The 21,996-nt window shown below is 49.6% G+C and overlaps 1 protein-coding gene across 1 annotated transcript in view; it reads right to left on the minus strand.

Annotated features, from left to right (window-relative positions):
* The window catches only part of ASTN2 (astrotactin 2), a 354,581-nt gene that overhangs the window by 248,063 nt on the left and 84,522 nt on the right, over positions 1–21,996 (minus strand). Inside the window, exons 3-4 of the mRNA XM_054646417.2 lie at positions 19,058–19,442; positions 3,615–3,764 (exon numbers count right to left, since the gene is read on the minus strand). Of these exons, the coding sequence (XP_054502392.1) occupies positions 3,615–3,764; positions 19,058–19,442 (535 nt within the window). The remainder of the gene's footprint in view (positions 1–3,614; positions 3,765–19,057; positions 19,443–21,996) is intronic.

The following is a 21,996-nucleotide window of genomic DNA, read 5'->3' on the forward strand; positions in this document are numbered from 1 at the left end:
ATCCCAAATGGACAATTTCATTTAAGGGGAGGAAAAAACAACTCTCATGGATTGCCATGGATTAATGAGGCAAAGGGTTTATGCTTGCAACTGGATGGGAAATGTAAACATCCCGAGTTTTGTGGTATCATCCTTTGCCCTGAGGGGTTGTTTGCACTCCAGCCTGCCAGAGGCACAGGTAACCACAGGCTGTAAAAACAAAACCTCCAGCACAGAAGAAGCCAGAGAATGGGCAGGGAATGGCATGGATCAGCTCAGCAGCAGCACCCAGCCACCACCTCTACAAGGAAAAACAAATTTAAATTAAGAAGAAAAAAGGATGGATGGGATGGAGGTGTGCAGAGCGAGATCTCCACTGGAGACACTGGCACTACCTGGCTTTTTGGGGATTTCTGAGGACTGAGAGCTTAAAATCTCTTTCTTAGGATGTGCTGGTGAGGGATCCCTGTGGCTGGGGACTCTGGGAGTCAGAGTCCCCTCCTGAAGCCTGTGGGGCACCTTCTGCCTCAGGCTCCTCATCCCTCACAGACTCTGGGTACAAAACAATCTCATTTTCTCATGCTGAGGAAACCAGTGGGGAGAGATGGAGAGAAGCCAAGGGTCCTCTTGCCCTGATAACCACTGACTTTCCCATGGTCACCAATAGGCAGAGGAACCCTGGAGAGGTGGGAAATGGGGTGGGGATGTCTCCAGAGGCTGGGGACAAGCCAGGCTGGCTCAGGGCCACACTCTGCTCCCACTCAGCCAGAGGCTCTGCCTGCAGCTGGGCACTGTGCCTCCTCCTAAACTCAGCTGCAAGGATTAACTGACTTGTTCCATTAGTGACCAAAAAGCCTCTTACCTCCAGTTCAAAAATGAAATAAAAATACACACAAAAGAAAAAAAAAAAAAAAAAGAAGAAAAAGAAAAGAGGCTGGAGCAGGGAATCAGGGAAACTTTCCCTGACAGTCTCCGTGGACCCTAGAGCACCTGCACCCACACTAAAATCCAGAGATGTGTATTTGAATAACTACTAGAAAACAAACCAAATAATTTAAACCAGTTAAAGAGTCAGAACATTTTCTTCACACCAAGTAAATAATTTATGGGCAGAGCTATAATAAAAAAAAAAGCCCTCTCCAGGCCTGTATCGCAGGAAAACATATCAGGAATAAAAGATCACATTTCAGACTCATAAATAAATGAAAAACAAAGGGGTTTTTTGGGGGGTTTTTTGGTGTTTTTTTTTAAGAATAAGAATAAGAACAAACAGAAAGGAAAGTATTTCCTTCCCAGCTCCCAGAGCTGACACAAAGACCCTCAGTGCACTGGGCAGATCATGGCCAAGGGACCTTCATCCCCATCACCCCTGAAGGGATCTGATATCTCCTCCTCCTCCAGAGATGGAGACCTGGATCCAAACCCTTGGCACAGCCTTTTGCGTGGTACAGCCTTTAGACCCATGAATGCTGTGCTCCCACTGTCTTTGCAGCTCCTAAAGCCCCCAAGCACTGGGAAAGCAGAAAGAAGAGATGTCCCAATAATGGGAGTGACAGCCAAAATGAATTTCACCCTTTCATGAAACTAAGACCTGACAAGAAACTGTTTCATTGTGTTTCAGCTGGGGCAGCTGACAGGGACTCTGAGCTTGCAGCAGGATCCCCTGGAGGGGATAGGATGTGACACAACTCACAGGCACCTCCACCAGCCCGCCCAGGGGATCCGTGTGGGGTTTCTCCCTATCTCACCCCATCACAGAGGAGCTCTGGTGTCCTCCCATTCAGCAGTGAGGATGAGGAGGCTTCCACCTTCCTCCCCAGCCAAGCACCTCTGGCCATGGCTGATGCCTTGGAGTGGCTGCCTAGAACCGAGGCTAGACAAGATTAGGAGAATTAAAGTAGGTATTTGTGGTAATTTCATATCCTCTGAAGAAAGAGAGACACAGTTCTCCCAGGATTTTAGAAGCTGTGGGGAACCTAAAAGAATTCAAACAGTTATTATCTCTCTTTCTGTAACCATTGTTTATAGATATGATTCTCCAGAGTGTGTTATTCATGGTTCACCAATAGTGTGACAGAGGATTCCTAAAGGCCAAACAGGTCTTAGGTCCACCATTGTTTCTATAAGAAATGTAGATTTCTAATAATAAAGTGTCTTTCCATGCCTTCTGATGATGGAGTACCTATCCCCTTTGGCTGTCCCCGATCCCCCTTTGGTGATAGGTATTTATGAAAGGCCTTCAACAGGGACACCTTGGGCAGTCAGAAGCCTCCCAGAGGCTGCAGCCAGGCTGGACAATGGTCACAAGTTTTTCAGACAGATACAAGTTTAGTCTATTTGCATAGCAGGCATTAATCTTCCAGTTACAGCTTCAAGTAGTGAAGTCATATGCCCTCAATATACCCCCAATTCACTTTTGTTTATACTTTTTGTGGCCTGAGCTGTAGGGTGTCCTTGGATCTCAGGCTTAGAAGGATTGCTTTGTCTGACCAAAGCATAAAGACAGTTGCCAACACTTCATGTGGAGCGTGGGAGACGGTGCCAGGAGTGGTGGGGCTGGGATGCCTTGGGAGAGCTCCCAGTTTAGGTTACAGTGAGAAACTGGAGCATTCTCCCAGGGTTCCCTGCCCCTCAGTATAAATGACATTCTGTCGTCATTGTTCCTCCCCGCTTCCAGAATGTTCTATATTCCTGGATTCCCCACTGGTCTTCCCCAGAACACCACACCCTCCCTGCTCCCTCATTGGCCAAAGCTCTATCACCCCACTGTGACCCCTCCTCCCATCCCTATCCCCATTGGTGTGTTCATGTCCTGACCACGCCTACCCTGCCCCAGTTATAAACCCTGGACCCTCTCTTGTTCTTGGCTCTTCATCCCTGCATCCTTTCAATTGTCGTTGTCCTCCTGCCCTGTCCTGGATCCTTGTTTCATCCCTAAATAAATCCTGTTGGATTTTCCATACGAAGAGTCCTCTTGGTTCACTGGTGAGGCATTGAATACAACATCCAGGCTTGGGTGTCTGGTGGGCTGAGGGAACTGTTCAGGGCAGAGACCCTCTCAAGAAGGTGGGCACCCCGACAGTATCTGCCCAGGGTGTGGTATTGCACTAAATAGTTATTGAGTTGTTTGCACTGGGTGTTTTGGTAATTTGCACTGTTCACATGATTTGTATATCACATAGTTTGTTCTTCCCCCTTTCCTATCACGTGGTTTCTCTCTCACCCACCCCTATCCCCAATACCCCCCTGCTGGTCTATTCCCTGGTCAGTCCCTCCCCTTGCCCCTCTCTACTGGTATCCCATTGGCCATGGTCCTCCTCTGCCCCCCATTTCCCTGGACATAAAAGTCTCCTGAAATGGGACCATGCCCTCTTTTCCACCTGGGAAGTCACCAGAGGTGTCCCTGAGCAAGTCAATAAACAGAGGACGCCCATCCCCATATGGAAAAGAGCACTTCTCCATCTTTTGCTTTGGCCTGTGTAACACTGTGCGGGCCAAGAGTGGACCCAAACAGCCCACCCAGACATGGTCTTACCCTGGGGGTCTCCCGCAGTGGAGTTGAGAGTTACACACGAATGCAGTACAGGATTTGTCAAACATTAAAGACAAAGTCCCGGGGCGCCGTGGCCACGTACCTCGGGGCCGGCTGCGGCGTTTCCGTCTGCCCACGGAGGTGCTGCGCAGCGCGGGCTGCAGCTGCCCGATCTCGATGGGCGTGTTGGTGCGGAAGCTCTCCTTGAACTTCTGCATCAGCGACTCCACCGTCTCCTGCGTCACCTCGGGAGCTGCAACACCAGCAAAAGGGCTGTGGTTACAAAACAGCTGGGCCACCGTGTCCCCTCTGCCCATGAATCTTTTCCTTGTGTGAGCTGGAGCTGGGTCCTGTGGTATTTTCGGGGTCTCCCATGGCAGGAAGGAAATGATGAATCTGACTCCATGTTCTTAGAAGGCTAATTTGTATTATGTTATGTTATATTATATTATATTATATTTAATATATTATTTTATATTTAATATATTATTTTATATTTATTTTATTATATTATGTTATACTATATTATAGTATATTACACTATATTACATTATGCTATATTATACTATATTGCATTATGCTATTTATATTGTGCTCTACTAAACTATAGTAAAGAATACAGAAAGGATACAGACAGAAGACTAAAAGATAATAATGAAAAACTTGTGATTCCGTCCAGAGTCCCAACACAGTTGGACCATGATTGGTCATTTAGTCAAAACAATTCACATAAAACCAATAAAACTATGACCAGTTGGTAAACAGTGTCCAGTGCTGCCATGCTGGGAGACAGGGGGAGAGCATCCAGCCAGCCAAACCAGGCAACAGAGAAACAAGGATCAAACTCCCTGCCTGAGTTAAGTGCCAGCAGTGGGAACCATTTCAGAAAAGCTCCAGAAAGAGAGGGAGCTAAGGGACCAGCTGTGTAATGTCTTTGAATTTTCCAGTACCAGGCTCCCCCAGGAACCACAGATCAAAGACAGAGCTCCCCAAAGCCCCTGACGTTTACAGCAGGCACAGCTGAATCCTTCAGTGTCAGATGCCCCAGCAGGCAGCATCATGTGAGGAAAAAATATATCCAGAGCAGAGAAATGGTCTCCAAAGAGCATCCAGGACCATCCCCACAGCACACATCCCCCTGAGGTGCCAGGGAAGGATGCTGGGGTAGCTCAGCCTCCTGCTGCCGTGTTCACAGGGGGAAGTCTGACCCTGCAGCTCCCTTGCCCAGCAGAATGTGTGGCAGGGCCTCCCCTGAACAGATGGAGAGTTATCCAGACCTTGGGGCTGTGTGATACAGGACTTGTGGAGGTGGGGCAGAGAGCTCTGGAGTGGCTTGCACAGCCGAGGCTTATTTACTAAAAGGAGGCCAGGAGGAGGAGGAGAAGGGGACCGTGCCTTCAGCGAGGTCTCAGCAGTCTCATGGCCCCTGCTGGGCTGATGGGACTGTGGTGACTGTACCCATCTGGCCACCACACTGGCACAGCCATCCTGGGGCAGCTGCTCCCACACCTGTCAGTGGAGCAAACACCAAGGAAGGGGGAGTGGGGAGGGAGGGGGGTCCCTCAGCCCCTGGCTGTTTGGGATGATGCTACAAATAGTGCAGGAATTGGGAGCAAAGGGCTGGTGCAGCTCACTGCTCTGCACGGGTGTGCCAGCACATCATTGCATTGGCTTCTCTGAGCCCCTGAGCTCAGGGGTTTGGAGAAAGGAAATGGGAAAGGGAAGCAGGAGGGAGGAGAGAAAAGTAAAGCAGGGGAAGAAAAGGGAAAAAAAAAAAGAAAGAAGAGGGAAGGGAAAGGAAAAAAAAGAAAAAAGGAATGAAGGAGAAATGAGAAAAGACTCTTGTTGACATGATATCAGCAGGAAGAGTTTGGCATGGGTGGGCAGCATAGAAAAAACCCTCAGTGACAAATGAAAGACAGCAGAGCTTCAACTGTGTGAGCATGAGGGGTGAAGGATGAAGGGAGAGCCCTTCATGCACTGCCAGCAGTGCCAAAAGGGAGAAAGAAGAGACCACTGCACCATAATGGAATGAGACAGCACTTGCTGGGGCTGTTCATCACATCCACGAGAGAGATTGCAAACCAAACTGCCCTCTGGGCCTCCCCATGGCAGCCCTTGGAGGTTCCAACTGGTCAGAAAAGGATGGGAAGAAGCACTACTGTGGGGTAAACAATGGCCTTAATAATTTGCTTTAATTACAAGCCAGCCCTGCACTGGTCAGGCAGTTGGATGAGCTGATCCTTGTAGGTCACTTCCAACTGAACTGCTCTATCCTACACAACCCTGCAAGCCCCCCTGGACTGCCTGTGCCAAACTCAGGCTCAGCCAGCAGCTCCTGGCACCTCCACAGCTCCCACATGCTGCTCCCCAGCACGACACAGCCACGTCAGCCGTGCCCAGGCGCCAGCTCCTCCCAGCGCTGGCCGAACACGACGCATTCCAGAGGAGACAGGGCTGTCCTCCCCTCCAGCACAGCTTGCCAAACGCCTTCTCTCCCCTCCCCAGCTCCCAGGATAAATCCACCCGGGGCTGCTGAGCTCACATCTCCGTCACTGTGCTGAGAGATTCTCCACCCAGCCTGGCAGAGGTGGTGGGATCCGCCCCGAGGTTTGGCACGAGGCTGTGATCTCCATCTGCCCCCAGGAGCAGGGGAATCACGAGGCTCTCCAGCCCCCACAAAATCAGCTTCTCTCTCTGGCAGCACTTTGAGGACACAGCTGAAGGTCACCCTACCTTTGCAAAGCACAGCACACATTCCTGACGAACACCTCCCTCCTGTCCACCCCCATATTCTATTTGAAAAGAGATTTGCTCTCCTTATGGCTCCCCTATTTGTTTGCACGTCTCCCACAAAACAATTCCTACCCAGAGCCATTCTCTCCTCCTTCCTTTCTGCTGGCACAAATTGCAGTGGGAAAATATGTTGTTTGGCTTTAAAATTACAATGACAACAACAACAAAAAAAGTAGTCATCAGCTGAACAATATGAGCAATGTTTGGGTAAAAAATATGTTGCAATGGAGATGGGAAGCAGCAGCATCATTCCAGCACAGCCAGGAGAGCTGCACCCTCCCAGACACACTGCATGGGTATGGGGGGCTGCTCTGGGGACATGCCACAAGCAGGATCTCACCATCCCTGGGGGCATTCCACATCTCAGAGTCCCAGGCTTGGATCAGTACAACCACTCACAAACCCTGTTTGAGATATAAACTCTTTGTGAGCCCCCACCAGTCACACTTGGGTGTTGTCTCCACTATTCCAAGACATTCTCAAGGCACTACAAAACCCCTCTGACTATGCAACCTGTTCCCAGCCAGCAAAGCCAGGCAGTGATGGAAACACACCTTAGGTCTCAGAAAAAAGCTCTCAGACTGGCTGAGATGTTTTAGTCTTCAGATGTGGCCTTGAGAACCCCAGTGGAGCAGCTTCTCCCCAAACCAGGCTCAAACCTCGTGGTGCCATTGGGTGGTGGAGAGCTGGACAGTCCTACAGCTTGGGTTTTGCATCTGATTAAAACAGAACAATGAGGTTTGTGGTCTGCAAAGGTGACAGCTTCCCTGAGCCTCAAAGTCTTTGGTGTCTGGCTTAAAGGTTCTTTTCCTGGAGCCACAACCACCCATGCTCTCCTCACACAACACCTGCATGTCCACAGCAGCTTCTATCAGACTAGGTATGGACTAAAACATATTTCTATAAATATAGAAGTATGGACTTCCCACACTAGGTATGGACTAAAACATATTTCTATAAAATACAGGTTTTTAAGCATCTGGTTTTCCCATTTCTCTCTTTGATTTCTGGCTGTCAGAAGGGAAGTTATTGATCCCTCAATATTAACAGTGGCCACAATGCTCGCAGAGTTTCACAGAGATGAATAACTCCAGAGCATCTCAAGAGCTGCTCGACTGAGCATTTTGCAACAAGACAAACTCAATCAAGGACTAAATGGAAAAAGTTTGGGCACAATTAGAAGTCATGGTCAGTGGGGTTTTTACCTCCTGAACTGCATGGTAATGTGGAGGACGCAGCCCCCTCACCTCAGACACTGGCTCTTCTCAAAGACTCCCTGCCCTTTCACTGACCACTTCCAGTATTTATCAAATAATCTGCTTTTTCTAGGCACAGGGCAGGGGACTCTCCTGAGAACCACTGACATGGGCTCTAAAGGTCTAATAAATCACCACGTCCCTAACACACCATGGGAACACCAGGGAAGTGCCAGTTTAATAACGTTATAATTGTTTCCTCCAAATCAACTCCCTGATATTCAGCAAGCCCATTTTGATGTTTCTCGATCAATATTTTAGAAATTTCTGTTCCACAAAGCATTTCAAGAAATTGACTTTCTGATCCTATTTTGGAACAAGCATAAATTTCACAATACTGGAAGTTTTCCACATGGTGGAAACCCTGATTTCTCACCAGCTCTAAATAATGGGTGTTTGTTGCTTTCCGAAGCATGAAATAACTAACGGTGTTTGTTCTGAGACTGGGATGTGGACTGATTTTCAACAGTGCCACCCTGAAGGTACTGAGCTCCACAAAGCACAGAGCTTTAGTAGCATAAAATTAGGTAATTACACTGATGCTGATGTGATGACAGTGGGAGAGATTTGTACAACAACTTCGCACGTACTCAGAGGAAAACACATCTGGGGAGCCACATCCTGCACAGAGCAAGGGAATATGGCAAAGGCAGGAGGAACACTGGGAACTTCACCTCTCCATGTGTTTCTCCAGCCACCAAACTTCTCTGGAGCAGGACAGCCTGTCCCCTTTGGTCCCCTGATCTCCAGCAGTCCCTGTCAAGTGCCACATGCAGCCACTGTGTCCATGAAACCCAGGGAAGCTGCTGGTTGCATTCCACAGCCAACTCAGGACATATAAATCTGTTTTATTTAAATACATATATATAAATATATCTCCATATATATACTTTTATTTAAATGTATATATATGGATATATACAAAAAACATCAAAAGCAAGGATGAAGGAGGATCTCCAAATAGCTCTTTTATGAAATGGGGCTCTCACACAGCAACAGAAGGAGAGAGGAACCCAGGAGCATTTTGAAAACAGCCTTGTATTCCATGTTGACTTTTTCTTTCTTCTCTCTCCTGGCTCTTTTTGTTGAGTTTTAAAATAGAGGCTGTATACATCTTTTTTAGCACAGCTATTAATATATAGCTATTAATACACAGCTATTAATATATTAATAGATTATTATATACATTAATAAATCTGTCGCTATAAAAATAGATCTTTATACGCAAAAATCTGATTTCAATTGCAAATTGGAGGGGGAGGGAAGCAGAAGTAGAGATAAAGTTTTATTCAAGATGTCTCCTTTGAAGGAAACTGAACAAATGTACTTTCCTCCTTCATATATTCATGAGATGACTGCTTCCCTACCCTGTTCTCCACCACCCTCAGCTCCGGGCTCGGAGCCAGCACAGCCCTTATCTGGTACGAGGCAGGGGAAAAAAAAAAGTCCTGATAGGATCAGAAGTTTTCAGTAGTTTAACAAATCTGGGAAAAAGTCTCCATTGGGTTCTAATAAAGCTTTAGGAGCGTGACAGGAAAGGGGATGCCGGGAAAGGCTGGTGTGCAGTGGGATGGAGAACAGCATCCTGCAGTGGGGACAGGGACTCCAGGGCACCCCAAAACCCTTCTGGACATGCACCCACTCTTTGCTTTTCACCTTTATTGCCAAGCTTTGCCATTTCCCCCATCTGCACGGAGCAGGAGAGAACATCTGCAGCTCCCATGCTCACTGCAGCTGGGTGGGCAGGAGCTGGCAGGGCCCCCATCCCACTGGGAAGGGACGGGCAGAGCTGGAGCCCATGGCAGCACCCACCCGGCACCGAGTGCCCTGACCCTTCCTCATCCTCTCTCCAGTCACGGCACTCAGTCACTTCCCAGCTAATTGCCTCCACTCATGTGTGCAAACTCGCCGTTTACCGGGAAATGTCACGGAATGTTAATTTCACTCGGAACGCGCTTCCATGTTTTTATGATGGGAAATGAATAAGCATTGTATTAATAGCATCATTTCCAACTCCAACCGCAGCCGTGGCCCCGTGGATGGAGGCTGTGAGTTACTCATCACCCTGCACATTCCCTGCCTCTCCAGCTCCCTCCTTTCCCTCTCCCGCCCCGCTCCCCCCACTTCTCCTGTTGGTAATTAAGATAATGCAATGTAATTATCAACATATTAGGAAAGATCAAACGCTGAAGAGCTGCGGTCCAACAGTCCCGCCTCTGCTCACACCTCTGCCTGGAAAGCACATCTTGAAAACTGATGGGTCCCTGCACTTCTGGGGCTGCTCCAGCTGCTCCTTCCCAGGAGCTGTTTCTGGCCAGGAAACCCTCAGCTCTGCATCAGGGCAAGGACTTTCCAGCACACCCCTCCCCTAACATATACAGGGTATTTATTTCTGTATCCCATTTGTCCTGCAAGGAAAAACCTTTGGTGGTGGGGTGCTGCCCCATCTCCCCCCTGCCCAGCACTGAGGATGTCCAGTCCAACAGAGACTCCATTTCCAATTTTTTCAGCCCTAATAAAACCCTTAACTTAGGGGTTTTTATGAGACATCATAACTTTTTTGCTTAGGCAGCCAGCAGAGAGGATGAGGGAAGATGGGCAGACCCTCAGTATCAGCTAATGCTCCTCAAGTTATCAAATAATTGAAAAGTTAAATAAGAACCCTCTGGAGGAAGCTTCCCGATTTGGTGCTAATGGGCACACGGAGCAGTCAGGGCTAATGTTGCATGGAGAGACACTGGCTCAGAGCACAGCACTGACCTCCAGCTCCCTCCCTCCACCACACAGCTTATGCAGCTCTGCAGAGCCAGAGGAGACATTCCCCATGGAGCCAGCTGGGGCAGGGACTCACTGAGGGCAGGAAAACGTCCTATCCTCATCTGTCTGAGGAGCCACTGCTGGGGGATGACCCTGGAGGCAGCAGCACTTTGTCAAGTGAGTGTGAGCAAGTGTCAGCACCACAAAGGATGGACCTGGGCAGGACAGGGCTCCAGGAACAGCCACAGCTGGACAGTACGGGTGGGAAATGTGGCACAGTGGTCCCTGGCCAGTCTCCACCACTCCCCAGCTCCATGCTCAGCAGCATGGTGCAGAATGCAGAATTAACTTTTCAGTTAGAAAATACATTTCCTCTGCCCAGCGGACAAGGTGACATTTTTCACAGGAGTGACAATGCTGTGCCATGTGCCAGGATGAATGAAGGAGAGGTGCCAACACACAGGAGAAGGACAAACTACCAAAATCTCTCAATGTGGCCAGGAGCTTCAGCTCCAAAAGCAGCACCAAATGGACCAACGACCTGGGAAGGGTGGAGGCAGCAGATAATGAGCTGAGAGCTGGTTTGTTGGCTCAGGAGAAGACCTGGGAACACCCAGAAAGCCCAGGATATCAAAACCAAACCTATTCCAGGCCACACAGGTAAAGAAGTGAGGCTGCTGAGCACTGCCACACTCACAGGAGCCAGTGGGAGAGTCGCAGCAAACGCGGCAACTCAGCGGGGCCGTCAGAAAGGATTGATTTGAAGCACCTTGTTAATAAGTTTCCTCTCCCACTGGTCCTTCAGGGAGGTCAGTGCCTAATGATAAATGGGGCTGGAAGGTGCCTGCAGACCCAGTATCAGCACAGGTGCCCAGCCTCAATCCATCTTCCTTAGGAGCCAGCTGACAAAACCGTCTCGGTGCCGTAGCCAGGTGAAACACAACCGGTGGGAAGAGGACACGCAAACAGAGGGAAGAGGTGGTGCTGCAGCTGCCCTCCCTGCTCCCTTCCCCATAAAACCCACAATTCTGGGATGGAATGATGGGCAAAAATCTCTACATGCCAACTGGTGGAGGCCAGTGCCACTAAAAGCCAAGGAGAAAAGGGCTGAGTGCTGTGGTTTAAGACAAACCCATCACTTGCTCAGGTGACAGATCCAGAGCAGCCCCAGCCCTGAGCCCCACATCCCAAGGGCTGAGTCCCAACCAGCATCTGTGTACTTCCAGTAGAAATGGGGAACATTGTGGGATTGTTCTCCTTCATCCCACATCCTCTTCTGATCAGTCTGACTTCAGAAACCAGTGGTAGGTTTTCACTCCATGCTGATCCCATGGAAGAACCATCCTTGGAAGTGTCCAAGGCCAGGTTGGATGGAGCTTGGAGCAGCCTGGTCTAGTGGAAGATGTCCCTGCCCATGGCAGGGGGTTGGAACCAGATGATCTTTTAGGTTCCTTTCAACCCAAGCCCTTCCAGGATTCTGTGACAGCCCCAGTCAGAGCTGAAGCTCTCCCAGGTCCTCTGCATTGCACACAAGATGCAACCCAGAAGAGAAACTCAGGAGAGGCAAGGACACCTGAGATCCCCAAGGCAAGTAAACAACCATCATATTATTTTTTTAGATTTTCCATCAGAGGAAGAAAAAAAAAAAGAGAGGGAAAAAAAAGAGTCATCTTGAAGCTAATCTTGGTCAACAACTGTCCCACAGCCCAGCTACACTTTTAAATAATGTAGTGCTTTATCAAACATTCATAGTGATGCACAAAGTGATGAACAATGTGTGCCTGGCATTTATATAAATATAGCTCCTGATGGCTTATTTTCCTTGGACAGCCAACACTTCACAGCTTATCTTCTGTGAGCTTGTGATTTCGCCTGGATGGAAAACACTTTGGACACCTGGGGAATCAGGGCTACTGCACATGAAACTGCCATGACATCCCCCCTGGGCATCTGCAGCCCCACAAAACTCCACAAAATTCCTCATTCAAGAGCTGCTGCTGACTTGAGGAGCCAGAAGTCAACCAGCTGTGGCTGGAAGAGGGGGCAACCAAGGGTATTTCTTCAACCTGGGATGTTGTGGAGTATCAGGGTGAGACCAATCCAAGCCTTGCAAAGCAGCAGGACTTCACAAATCCAGTGTCTCCAGATGCTCAGCAAAATGCTGGCATAATAAACCACCCTGCTTCTGTTCCAGTCCCTGTGGCACCATTCAAAGCCACTTTTCCAGCTGCTTCTTCCCTCCTCTGTCTCATCAAATTAATGAGCAGGTTGTAGCAAAGAGAGGGGAGAAAACCATTAAAACTTATCAGGAGCCCACCCCAGCAGCCTCTTCTCCACAGCAACTGTTGCCATGAGCCAGGAAGAGCCCTGGCTGACCCTAGGTGTTTAAACCTTAATTAGTTATTAAGCATGGGCCACAAAACCCATGAGCCAGGGGGTGCAGGACCAGAGGAAAGCCCCAAACCCCAGGAGGGCCCCTGTCCCTTCTGAGCCATTCTTAGAGGCAGGACTGTGCTGGAAATGACTCTTGTGGGAGAGATGTCCTGAGGGTGCTCCCACACATCTGTGATGCTGCTTTGATCACTTCCTTGGGGGTGTGAGGGAGGGGGACCCTGTCCTGCAGCCCCACCATCCCTCTCCCCACACTCAGATTTAGGGTGGAGGTAATCATTTCAATGGGATGAACAAAACAAACCTAAAACTCCAGCCTGGCACGTCTCCATTGAGATCTCCAAAGGCAGTTAATACATTAATATATTAATTATGACTGTGTTTATCTCTGCAAAGCACAGCTTTTCCCTGGCAGGTCAGGACATTTCAAATCCACACTGAAGCCTGAGCTGGCATCACCACAGAAGCAAAGACCCAATGGCGTGGCTGGTGTAACCTCTCTAACTGGGGCCCTCATTCCCTTCATTAACACATTCAATTCAGTCCCAATTGAACGTGCTGGGCTTGAAAACAGCTTAAACATCTTTATTAACTAGAGACACTACCTAAGCATGTCTGGAAGTGCCTCCTTGAATTAGGAGCCAGTTCTTGCCCTTTTTTTTTTTTCTTTTTTTCATTTCTTTAAAGCTTAAAGTTGCAGCTGTTTTTTTTCAGACAGGGCTAGAGGACTGTGAAAAACCACTTTTCACTGGCAAGCTATGAGAATATACATTTTCAAAGGTCCCTATAAATTACAGGAGGAGTTGGCTGGGATTAGAGCTGGGAAAAGCTGATCACGTACAAAGAGGGTCACGATCCCATCAGGTCACTGGAGAGAAGAGCCCCAAGACACATCAGATGCTGGCCTGACGCAGTGTCCCATTTTAGCCTCCAGCCCCAGCAAACGTTAAGCCATCAGTTTATTTATTAAAGGCTCAGAAAGCCTCTGGTTAATGCTGGGAATCAGGGTGGAACTGCAGCTGACTCCTTGAGCCAACAGCAGCAGCAGATGGGGGCTCCCAGCCCCAGCATGGGCACCAGGGATGGCACAGCCTGGCACCAGTGTGCCCTCAGGGACACCAGGCTGTCCCCTCAAGGACATCATTATCAGCCCAGACACCCAGTTCCTGTTGCCTGAGTGCTCTCCCTTCTCCAGCATGGAGAGCAGCACCATCACCTGTCCATAGCGAGGGCATCGCCCCCAACTCACACCCATCTCCAAATCTCACCTCCAAGACACTTATCAATGAATGGCAACTCTAGGGAACAGCTTGACTACCTGCCCTCCTCTTGCACAGCTCAGCCCCCAAAATGTCCCTTTCCACAGCCCCAACATCCTGCCCTGCAGCCACAGCACTGCCTTACCTCTCCCCAGAGGAGTCTCCACTGGAAGGAAAAACAATTCTGAGATGCAGCCACCACAACAGCTCCTCCAGTGCTGGTGGGAGCCATAGGAAGTCTCTCTTGCCCTCATCAGGATCCATCCCCTGCTTTTTGCTGTCACCTCAAAGCCATTTGTCTTCCCTGCCTAAATCCCTTCTCCCACAGTTCTCCTGGGCTGCACCACCCAGAGCAGCTTGGCTGGGAGCCTGGGGGCACCACAAGCCCTGACATCAGCAGCTCCCAGTATTTCCTTATGCTGCCCTGCCTGCTCTCTGCCTTGGCTCCCTTTCCAACCCTTGGACCATTAAATGACATGGCCAGGGCTATCAGAGCAGCCAGTGGCAGAGTGGAGCTGGATCCACATCTCCAGGTGCACTCTAGGAGCCAGTTCATCTTTCAGGAATGCTCAAAAAGCATCTCACTACCACTGCTGAAAAAAGCATCCATGGATTGAGTAAGAGAAACTTCAGAGGTTTACCTGAGCCAACACAGCAGGGGAGAAGTAAGTCCAGGAGAGGAATTCAAGATGAGTGCCCAATCACAGCTTTGATATGCCCATGGTATTAATCATTGGAACCATCAGTAATAAGTCCTGGCTCCTGTCTAGACTTGGAGGCCATACCCAGACTGCAGAGCCTGTGAAGCCAGCACAAAGGCCTGCTTGAAATGTTCTTTTTTCAAACATGAAAGAACCTGAGAAATAAAGATGGGTCCTTTGTTGCAGGAGTGGAATTGCAGACAGTCGATTTTCAAGTCTGATTTCTCCTCAGTTTTCACCAGGCAGAAGTTCTATTCCTTGCTGATCCTTAGGAGATTTGGTTTGGCAAAATCTTCTCTGAGGAACTTGTGGCTAATCCCATACTGAGGCTTCTGGGCTTTAGCTTTGTTTGCCAACTCCATCGCTGTGTATCCAGGCAGGGATGGAGCAGTGCCACCTGCAATGGACTGGGCCCAAAGTGCCTCCAACAGGACTTGGTGGCAAAGAGAAAGGGCTCCTGCTGCTGTAGGATGAAGCTGTGTCTGTGAGGATGAGAGCTGTGTGCATTAAAAGAGAAAAGCACGTGAGGAATTCCCAGAGGGATGGAGCTTGAGTCCATCTGCTTGAGAAAAGCAGGAGAGCAGAACTCATGAGGAGCATGGACTGGAAACTCCACAGGGAAGCGAGGACAGAGGAGGTGAGGAAGTGACAGCACCTGCACAAATCCACCCAAATTCCCATAACCACTGAACCCCATGAACATACTGGGGCTGAGTTCAGAGAGGGAGGGTCTCCCCAGCAAAGACCAAGACCCCAGAAACTGCACCCCACACCACAGAGCCCACCTGGCACCATGCACAGCCACTGAGCACAGAACCCCAGAGACCTGTTCATTGCCAGAGAGAGCCCAAACCCACGAGGAGACAGAGCAGTCCCTGCTCCATCCCAGCTCAGGGGATCCTTCTGGATAATTAGGACAGCCTGGCTATTGCTTCCTGCCTCGCTCCATTTCATTTTATTATTAATAAAAAAAAAAAAAAGACTACTTTTCTACTTTTCTTCCTAAACTGCCTTGGATTTTTCTTCTGTCTAAATTCATCTGGGCTCTGTACAATGTCACCAGGTCAGCTTGTGCTCCTGCTGCAATTCTAATTTTGTCAGCTTTACATTTTCTAGGCAGTTGGGAGATTTTTCTTTCTTTGCTCTCTTTTTTTTTTTTTTTCCCCCCAAGTCAAAAATGATTTTGCATAACAGTAATAACATTAATGGCCCTGCACAGTGCATCCAGATTACAACTGCAGCTAGGGAGAAATAAACATCTCATCTTTGCCCTGCTGTTTATCTCCCCACAGCAGAGCCTGGTATCAGGTCAGAACCTGTAATTTCATTAACTTTATCACTCAGACACGCTTGTTGCTAGATGTCATTATTCAGCACATCACTCCTGTGTTTTGTTTGTGCTGGGATTCACTTCAGATGCTCTGCCACCACATGGGAGCATCCCTCCCATCCACATCACTGCCTGAGCTGGGGAGGAAAGTTTGGCTTGCTGAGCTGTGATCTGCAAAACATTTGTGCTGCTCAGGCCTCTTGGGCAGGGACTGCACAGAGCAGAGACATCCAGAGCAATTCCCTGCCTCATTCCCTGACTAGATACATCCAGAAGTGGTGAATAAAATAAAAAAAAATTAAAAAAAAATTAAAAAGAAACCACAGAGAGAAAAATTGACCCAACAGACACCAAGAGTGGGGTGTGCAAATCCCCAGTGCTGGGAAGAGCAGCTGCAGTGAGTCAGGGCCCAGCACAGGGGGAAGCTGCAGCACAGGCAGCTGGGGGGTGAGCAGAACTGCTCCATCTCCATTGGATTTGCCATCCCTGGTAATTAATGCTGGGAAGTGACACTTGAAAGAGCCTCTGCTGACAGCCCCTGTGACGAGAGCGTTTGGAGCCCGCTGACAAGTCCCAGCTGATGCCTTATCACAAGGCAGCTCAGCAAGGAGAGCTTTTCCCATAGGAGCTGGTGGGTTCCCTGGGATGCAGGCACAGCTCCACAGCCATCCCCAGTGAGCACAATGAAACCTGGCAGTGCCAGCTGGGCACCAGGGAAAGGCTGATCTCGCTGTGGCACTACAGCCACGCTCCAGCTGGGTGTCCCTTAATGCCTCCACCTTCAATCCAGCTGCAAAGCCAAGCCCAAGCAGAACTGGCTTCCAGTCCCTGGGGATCTCCAGGTACCTGGTGTCTGCTCACACCAGCTGCAGCTTCTCCACCCCACATGCCCCATCCCCACAGGAATCCAGCAGTGACTGCTGCTCGTGTGCAGGGAGCAGCATGTCTGAGCCACCACATTTCTCCTGCCTGTGCCACCAGGTCAGAGTGGAAAGCCCACAGCACATCTTTTTATATCTGCAGTCTAGAAACCCTAGATCTGAACCACAGCCACCTCATCCTGGGCAATGCAGGCTCTAAGCAGCTTCAGCAGGGAGGAGTAAGCAGCACAAACCATAGCTTGGCTCCTTGAGCAGAGCCTCATCCAAGAGGGAAAAGTGCCCATCTGGGAGGAAGCATACGGTGAAGTGGCACAGTGTGGAAGGATCAGACTAGGCAAGGCACAAACCTGCCTCGATCCAAGGCACAAAGCCTGACAGCATCACAAGCAGAGCTGGTGGGAGCATTTGGGAGCACCTCTCCCAGCTCAGGTATCCCACAGGCAGCTTCCAGCTTGGGGCAGGGGGTTCAGTCTGTGTAAATTCATTATTGCCAGTTCCTGAAGCCCTTGGATAGTTTAATATTCTGCTCTAGATCTTGTTTGCTATTTTGTTTTGAAGAGCACTGAAATGCAGTTACTGCTGTCTTCCCCACTCACACAACTCTAAATAATTTATAGAAAAGCAAAACAAAGAAGAGAATATGAAAGAAGAAAGAAGGTAGCTCGGTTATGAGATATGAAGGCTTTCATTTGTTCATTCTCACTGAGCAGAGGCTTGAGGAAACATCTCTTAACCCCATGGGCTGGTAACAGCCAGACACACACCAAGAGATGCCAACAGGGATGCTCAGAGCAGCACTTGGGGATGGCAGATTGATCCCTGGGCACCTCCAAATCTGTTTGAGCAACAATACCCATCACAATCAGCACAGTCTTGTTTAAAAGGGGAAAGAGTAAAGAGCATTTTAAGGGTGGAAGATTATCAACCTCAGCCACCACTTATGACCATCACAGGGGCAGGGAGCTGCTTTCCAGACACACTGCACCACCTAGGCTATCCCTGGCTCCTCCATGGAGACAAAGAGAGTCCTTGTCCCCATCCTTGCCACTGTGGCTGCCAGGTCTGTCTGGAAAGCCCTTACAAGAAAGGAAAGATGTTTCAGCACCACGCCAAGATCCCTTCCCTGCACAGAGCAAGCCAGCACATCCCTTCCTCGCTCCTGCTGGAGTCACTCACAGCACTAATATGCTTTGCTTTTGTTTATTCAAATGCATTTTTACTGTGCATTGCAGGTGAACAATATTAAATGGCTCATAATAACATTTCAATAAGCAGAGGTGGGTGTAGCAGCTTCTGACAGACAGATTTTCCAAATGCAAGCAATCAAGCACGCCTCAGCCGAAATCCCCCGGGGAACGCGCTGCTCCTTGTCAGAACTCAGTGCATCCCTCTGGGTGTCAGAGCTCAGTGCCTCCCTCTGGGTGTCAGAACTCAGTGCATCCCTCTGGGTGTCAGAGCTCAGTGCATCCCTCTGGGTGTCCAGAGTTGCCAGGACCCTGCCAGGGGTCTCAGAGACCCTGGCACACAGCCCAGAGCACCTGGGGATTGGATTATGACCCAAGGAGCAAGTTGCCAGCTTTGTATGAGGACCTGAAAGTCACAGAAGTTTGAATAGTGTAATAATAAAATAATCACAGGGTGAAAATGTAGATTTTGGGGTTTTTGGTATGGGGGTTTTGGGGACAAGATGGAGGAACTTGGGCGTGTCCAGCCTTTCTTCTTCTTCGTCTTCTTGGTCTCCATTTTCTGCAGTGATGTTGGCACTTTGGGATTGGTTTAGAATAGAAGTGCACTGTCTAACATAGGTGATAGGTATGGGAAAGTAATTGTAAATAGGTTATATGTAGAATAGAAGTGCACTGTCTAACATGGGTGATAGGTATTGGGAATTAAGTGTCAATATGTTCTATGTAGTTTGTAGTATAAAAGGACAACACCACCTCGGGGGCGGTCAGAGTGCCTGTGGCTGCCCTGCTGAGCAGATCTCGGCTGGGCAGAAAGAAAATTTTACAGATAAGAATTAATAAACAACTTCAAGACCAAAAACTGAAGGGCTCTGACTCGTTCTTCAGCCATGTGGGCCGAAACAGAGACCATTCCCACATCTCAGGGCAGCAATTAACAACCAAAAACCCGAGAGCTCCCCAGCAGAGCGGAGAGAGAAAAGCCACAAACCTTTCTTCTCGTAGTCAGGCTTCTCCTCCCCTCCCCTGCCCAGGCTCTCCAGCGTCCTTGTCACCTGGCTGCCAAACTCATCCTCCCTGGCGCTGGGCTCTGCCCGCCGCGGCGTCTCCTCCTCCTCCTCATCCTCGTAGTCGTCCAGGATGGGCGTCTCGCGGATGGGCACGCCGATGACGGAGTTGTGGGCCTGCAGGCGCGAGTTGCGGAAGCTCTCGCGGGCCTGGGGCCCCAGCAGCACCGAGGGGATGTAGTGGATCTCGTGGGTGGCCTCGGTGCTGGCGCTCTTCTGCGGGATGCGGCGGCGCTTGTGCCAGCGGCGCTGGGCGTACAGGGCCACCATGAACACCAGCAGCAGCAGCAGCAGCGCGATCAGCCCGCCCTGCAGAGAGAGCACAGCGCACTGTCAGGGGGGCACAGGGGGTGAGGGGGACTGCAGGGTCCATAGAATCACAGAATGGTGGGTGGGTGAGATCCTAAAGCCCATCATTCCACCCCCCTGCCATGGGCATGGACACAGAATTCACAGAATCACCAGGTTGGAAGAGACCTTCAAGATCATCAAGTACAACCCAACCCCTCACCTAAACCCTGGCACCCAGTGCCACATCCAGGCTTTGTTAAACACACCCAGGGATGGTGACTCCACCACTTCCCCAAGCAGCCATTCCAGAACTTTATCACCCTTTCTGTAGAAAACTTTTTCCTGCTATCCAACCTAAATTTCCCTTGGTGCAGCTTGAGGCTGTGTGCTCTGGTTCTGAGGATGCAGCCCAGCCCCAGCTGAGCACAGGCACCTTTCAGGAGCTGTGCAGAGTGATGAGGGCACCCCTGAGTCTCCTTTTCTCTCCCTCAGTGGTTCCTCACAGGGTTTGTGTTCCCAGCCCCTCTCCAGCCTCGTTGCCTCCTCTGGACGTGCTCAAGCATCTCAATGTCCTTCCCAAACTGAGGGGCCAGGACTGGACACCATCCATTAGGGCAAGCTTGTTTCACACCCCACCCAAACTTGAACACCCTCTGATAAACCCCCAGAGCACCCTTCCATCCACAGCCCCTGAACCACACACAGGTGGGTTCCTGGAGCAGCCACCTCCCAGGTGTGAGGTCATGGGCAGGTAGATGAGGATGCCAGGGGTGGATTTCAGCTGGGAATAGCACAGTGACACCCCCAGCTCAACTCTGACCATTCTCACAGGGACTTTGTTCTTCCCACCTCACTCCTTGGGACCCCCAGGACCTCTACATGGGAAAAAGGGAATGGGGATGATCACACTCCACCAAACTCATTAAAACAATCCAACCATCACCCAGGAGCAATAAAGCCTTAGCAGAGACACACATTTCCCAAAAATGCTGGTGAAACAAATGGCCCCTCACAGGCAATGCTCCCAAGGCATGTTTACCCCAGCTCCAACATTTTTGGTCTGATTTCCCTGTGGTTTCAAGATCAGCTGCAGAGCTGGGGCACAGCACAACATATTCCAGACTCAGACCTTCTCTACTAAGCTCTTGTTTTTCCTCTCCTAAAAATACAGCTCTCAACAAAGTTAACATTAAAAATAAAAATCTTTAACAAAAAAAAAATAAACTTCCAAATATCTGTATGTACATGGAAGTAGCACATCCTCTCAAGGGAGCCTGGCTAGGGAGTAGCACAGGGAGCCAGCCCTGCCTCTGGCTGCTCTGGAAGTTAAATTCATCCCCACACACGCAAGAGCTGTGCCTGTGCCAGCTCCCAGCCTCTTAATCTCTGCAGCATCAGAGCAATTTTATCCCGTGGCAGACAAGCAAGGCAGGGCATGTAAATCAGGAGCAGCACGAGCGACCAGGGCTTTGCAGCATGACAGGAACAGCCAGGGCAGGGCAGGCGTTCCTTGGGCACCTGGGATGCCACGGCCCAGAGCTGCACCCGAGCTCTACAGCAGAGCAGAGGCGTGGAAATTCCCTCTGCATTCCATACAAAGCACCAGGCTGCACCTGGAGCACGGCTCTGACTCCTAAACAGGAGCAGCTGTAAGGAGGTGAGTCGCTCTAGGACACAAAATAAAATGATGCCAACACTGGAACCTCCAAGGTAAAAAGAGGGCAGTTTATGTTCTGACTCCAACATTTATAGATTTCCAAAAGTGACAGTGGATTGGAGGGTGACAGTGCCACCTCTCCAATGACACTGGACAAACCAGCAGTCCATCAAATTTGTCCTCCTCCAGAAAAGAATGTAAAACAATAAGTTATATCCAGAAAAACGCGTGAGAAAGCTGGTTACAAGAATGCAAACATCAGAAGGATTAGAAGAATTTAAAAAACCAGGGTGACAGTGGTGGCAGTGGAAAGTTTCACAGGATGAGCAGCCTCAGGAGATGTTTCCCTGCACCACAACCTGCCACAGAGGGGCCCAGCCCAGCACGCCCCACATCAGGATCCCCTCCTCTCCTGAAAACTTTCCTAAGAGATGCAGGACTCAGGGGTTCAGACACTGCTCAGCTGGAGCTCCCCAGTTTGCACGATGAGCACCATCAGGAAAGGTGTTTTGCTGTCCAGAAGTTCTCAGGGATCCCTGCATGGCAGAGGGGCAGGGCTTGGTGAGCTGGCCAGGTTTGTGTCCTGCAGTACCAGGACACTTCAAGGACCAGAGGGATGGAGACCTATTGCAAATCAACAGTGACTCCAACGTTGGTGAGGGAGAGAGTGACTCCATTGATATCAGAAGGTTCATTAATTACTTTATTATACTATATTATTCTATACACCTAAAAATGAATCTGCCAAGCACTCAACCCCACACACACTGCACAGAATCTTGTGACTGTCACCCAACAGTCCTTACACACACACACACACACCTGGCCCTGAGAGGCCAAGGAAACAAAGCACCATCACTCTGAGTAAGCAATCTCCACTTTGGCACAAACACAGGCACAGCAAATGATAACTGT

This window comes from Agelaius phoeniceus, chromosome 21, assembly GCF_051311805.1.
Source record: "Agelaius phoeniceus isolate bAgePho1 chromosome 21, bAgePho1.hap1, whole genome shotgun sequence".
NCBI classification, from domain to species: Eukaryota; Metazoa; Chordata; class Aves; order Passeriformes; family Icteridae; genus Agelaius; species Agelaius phoeniceus.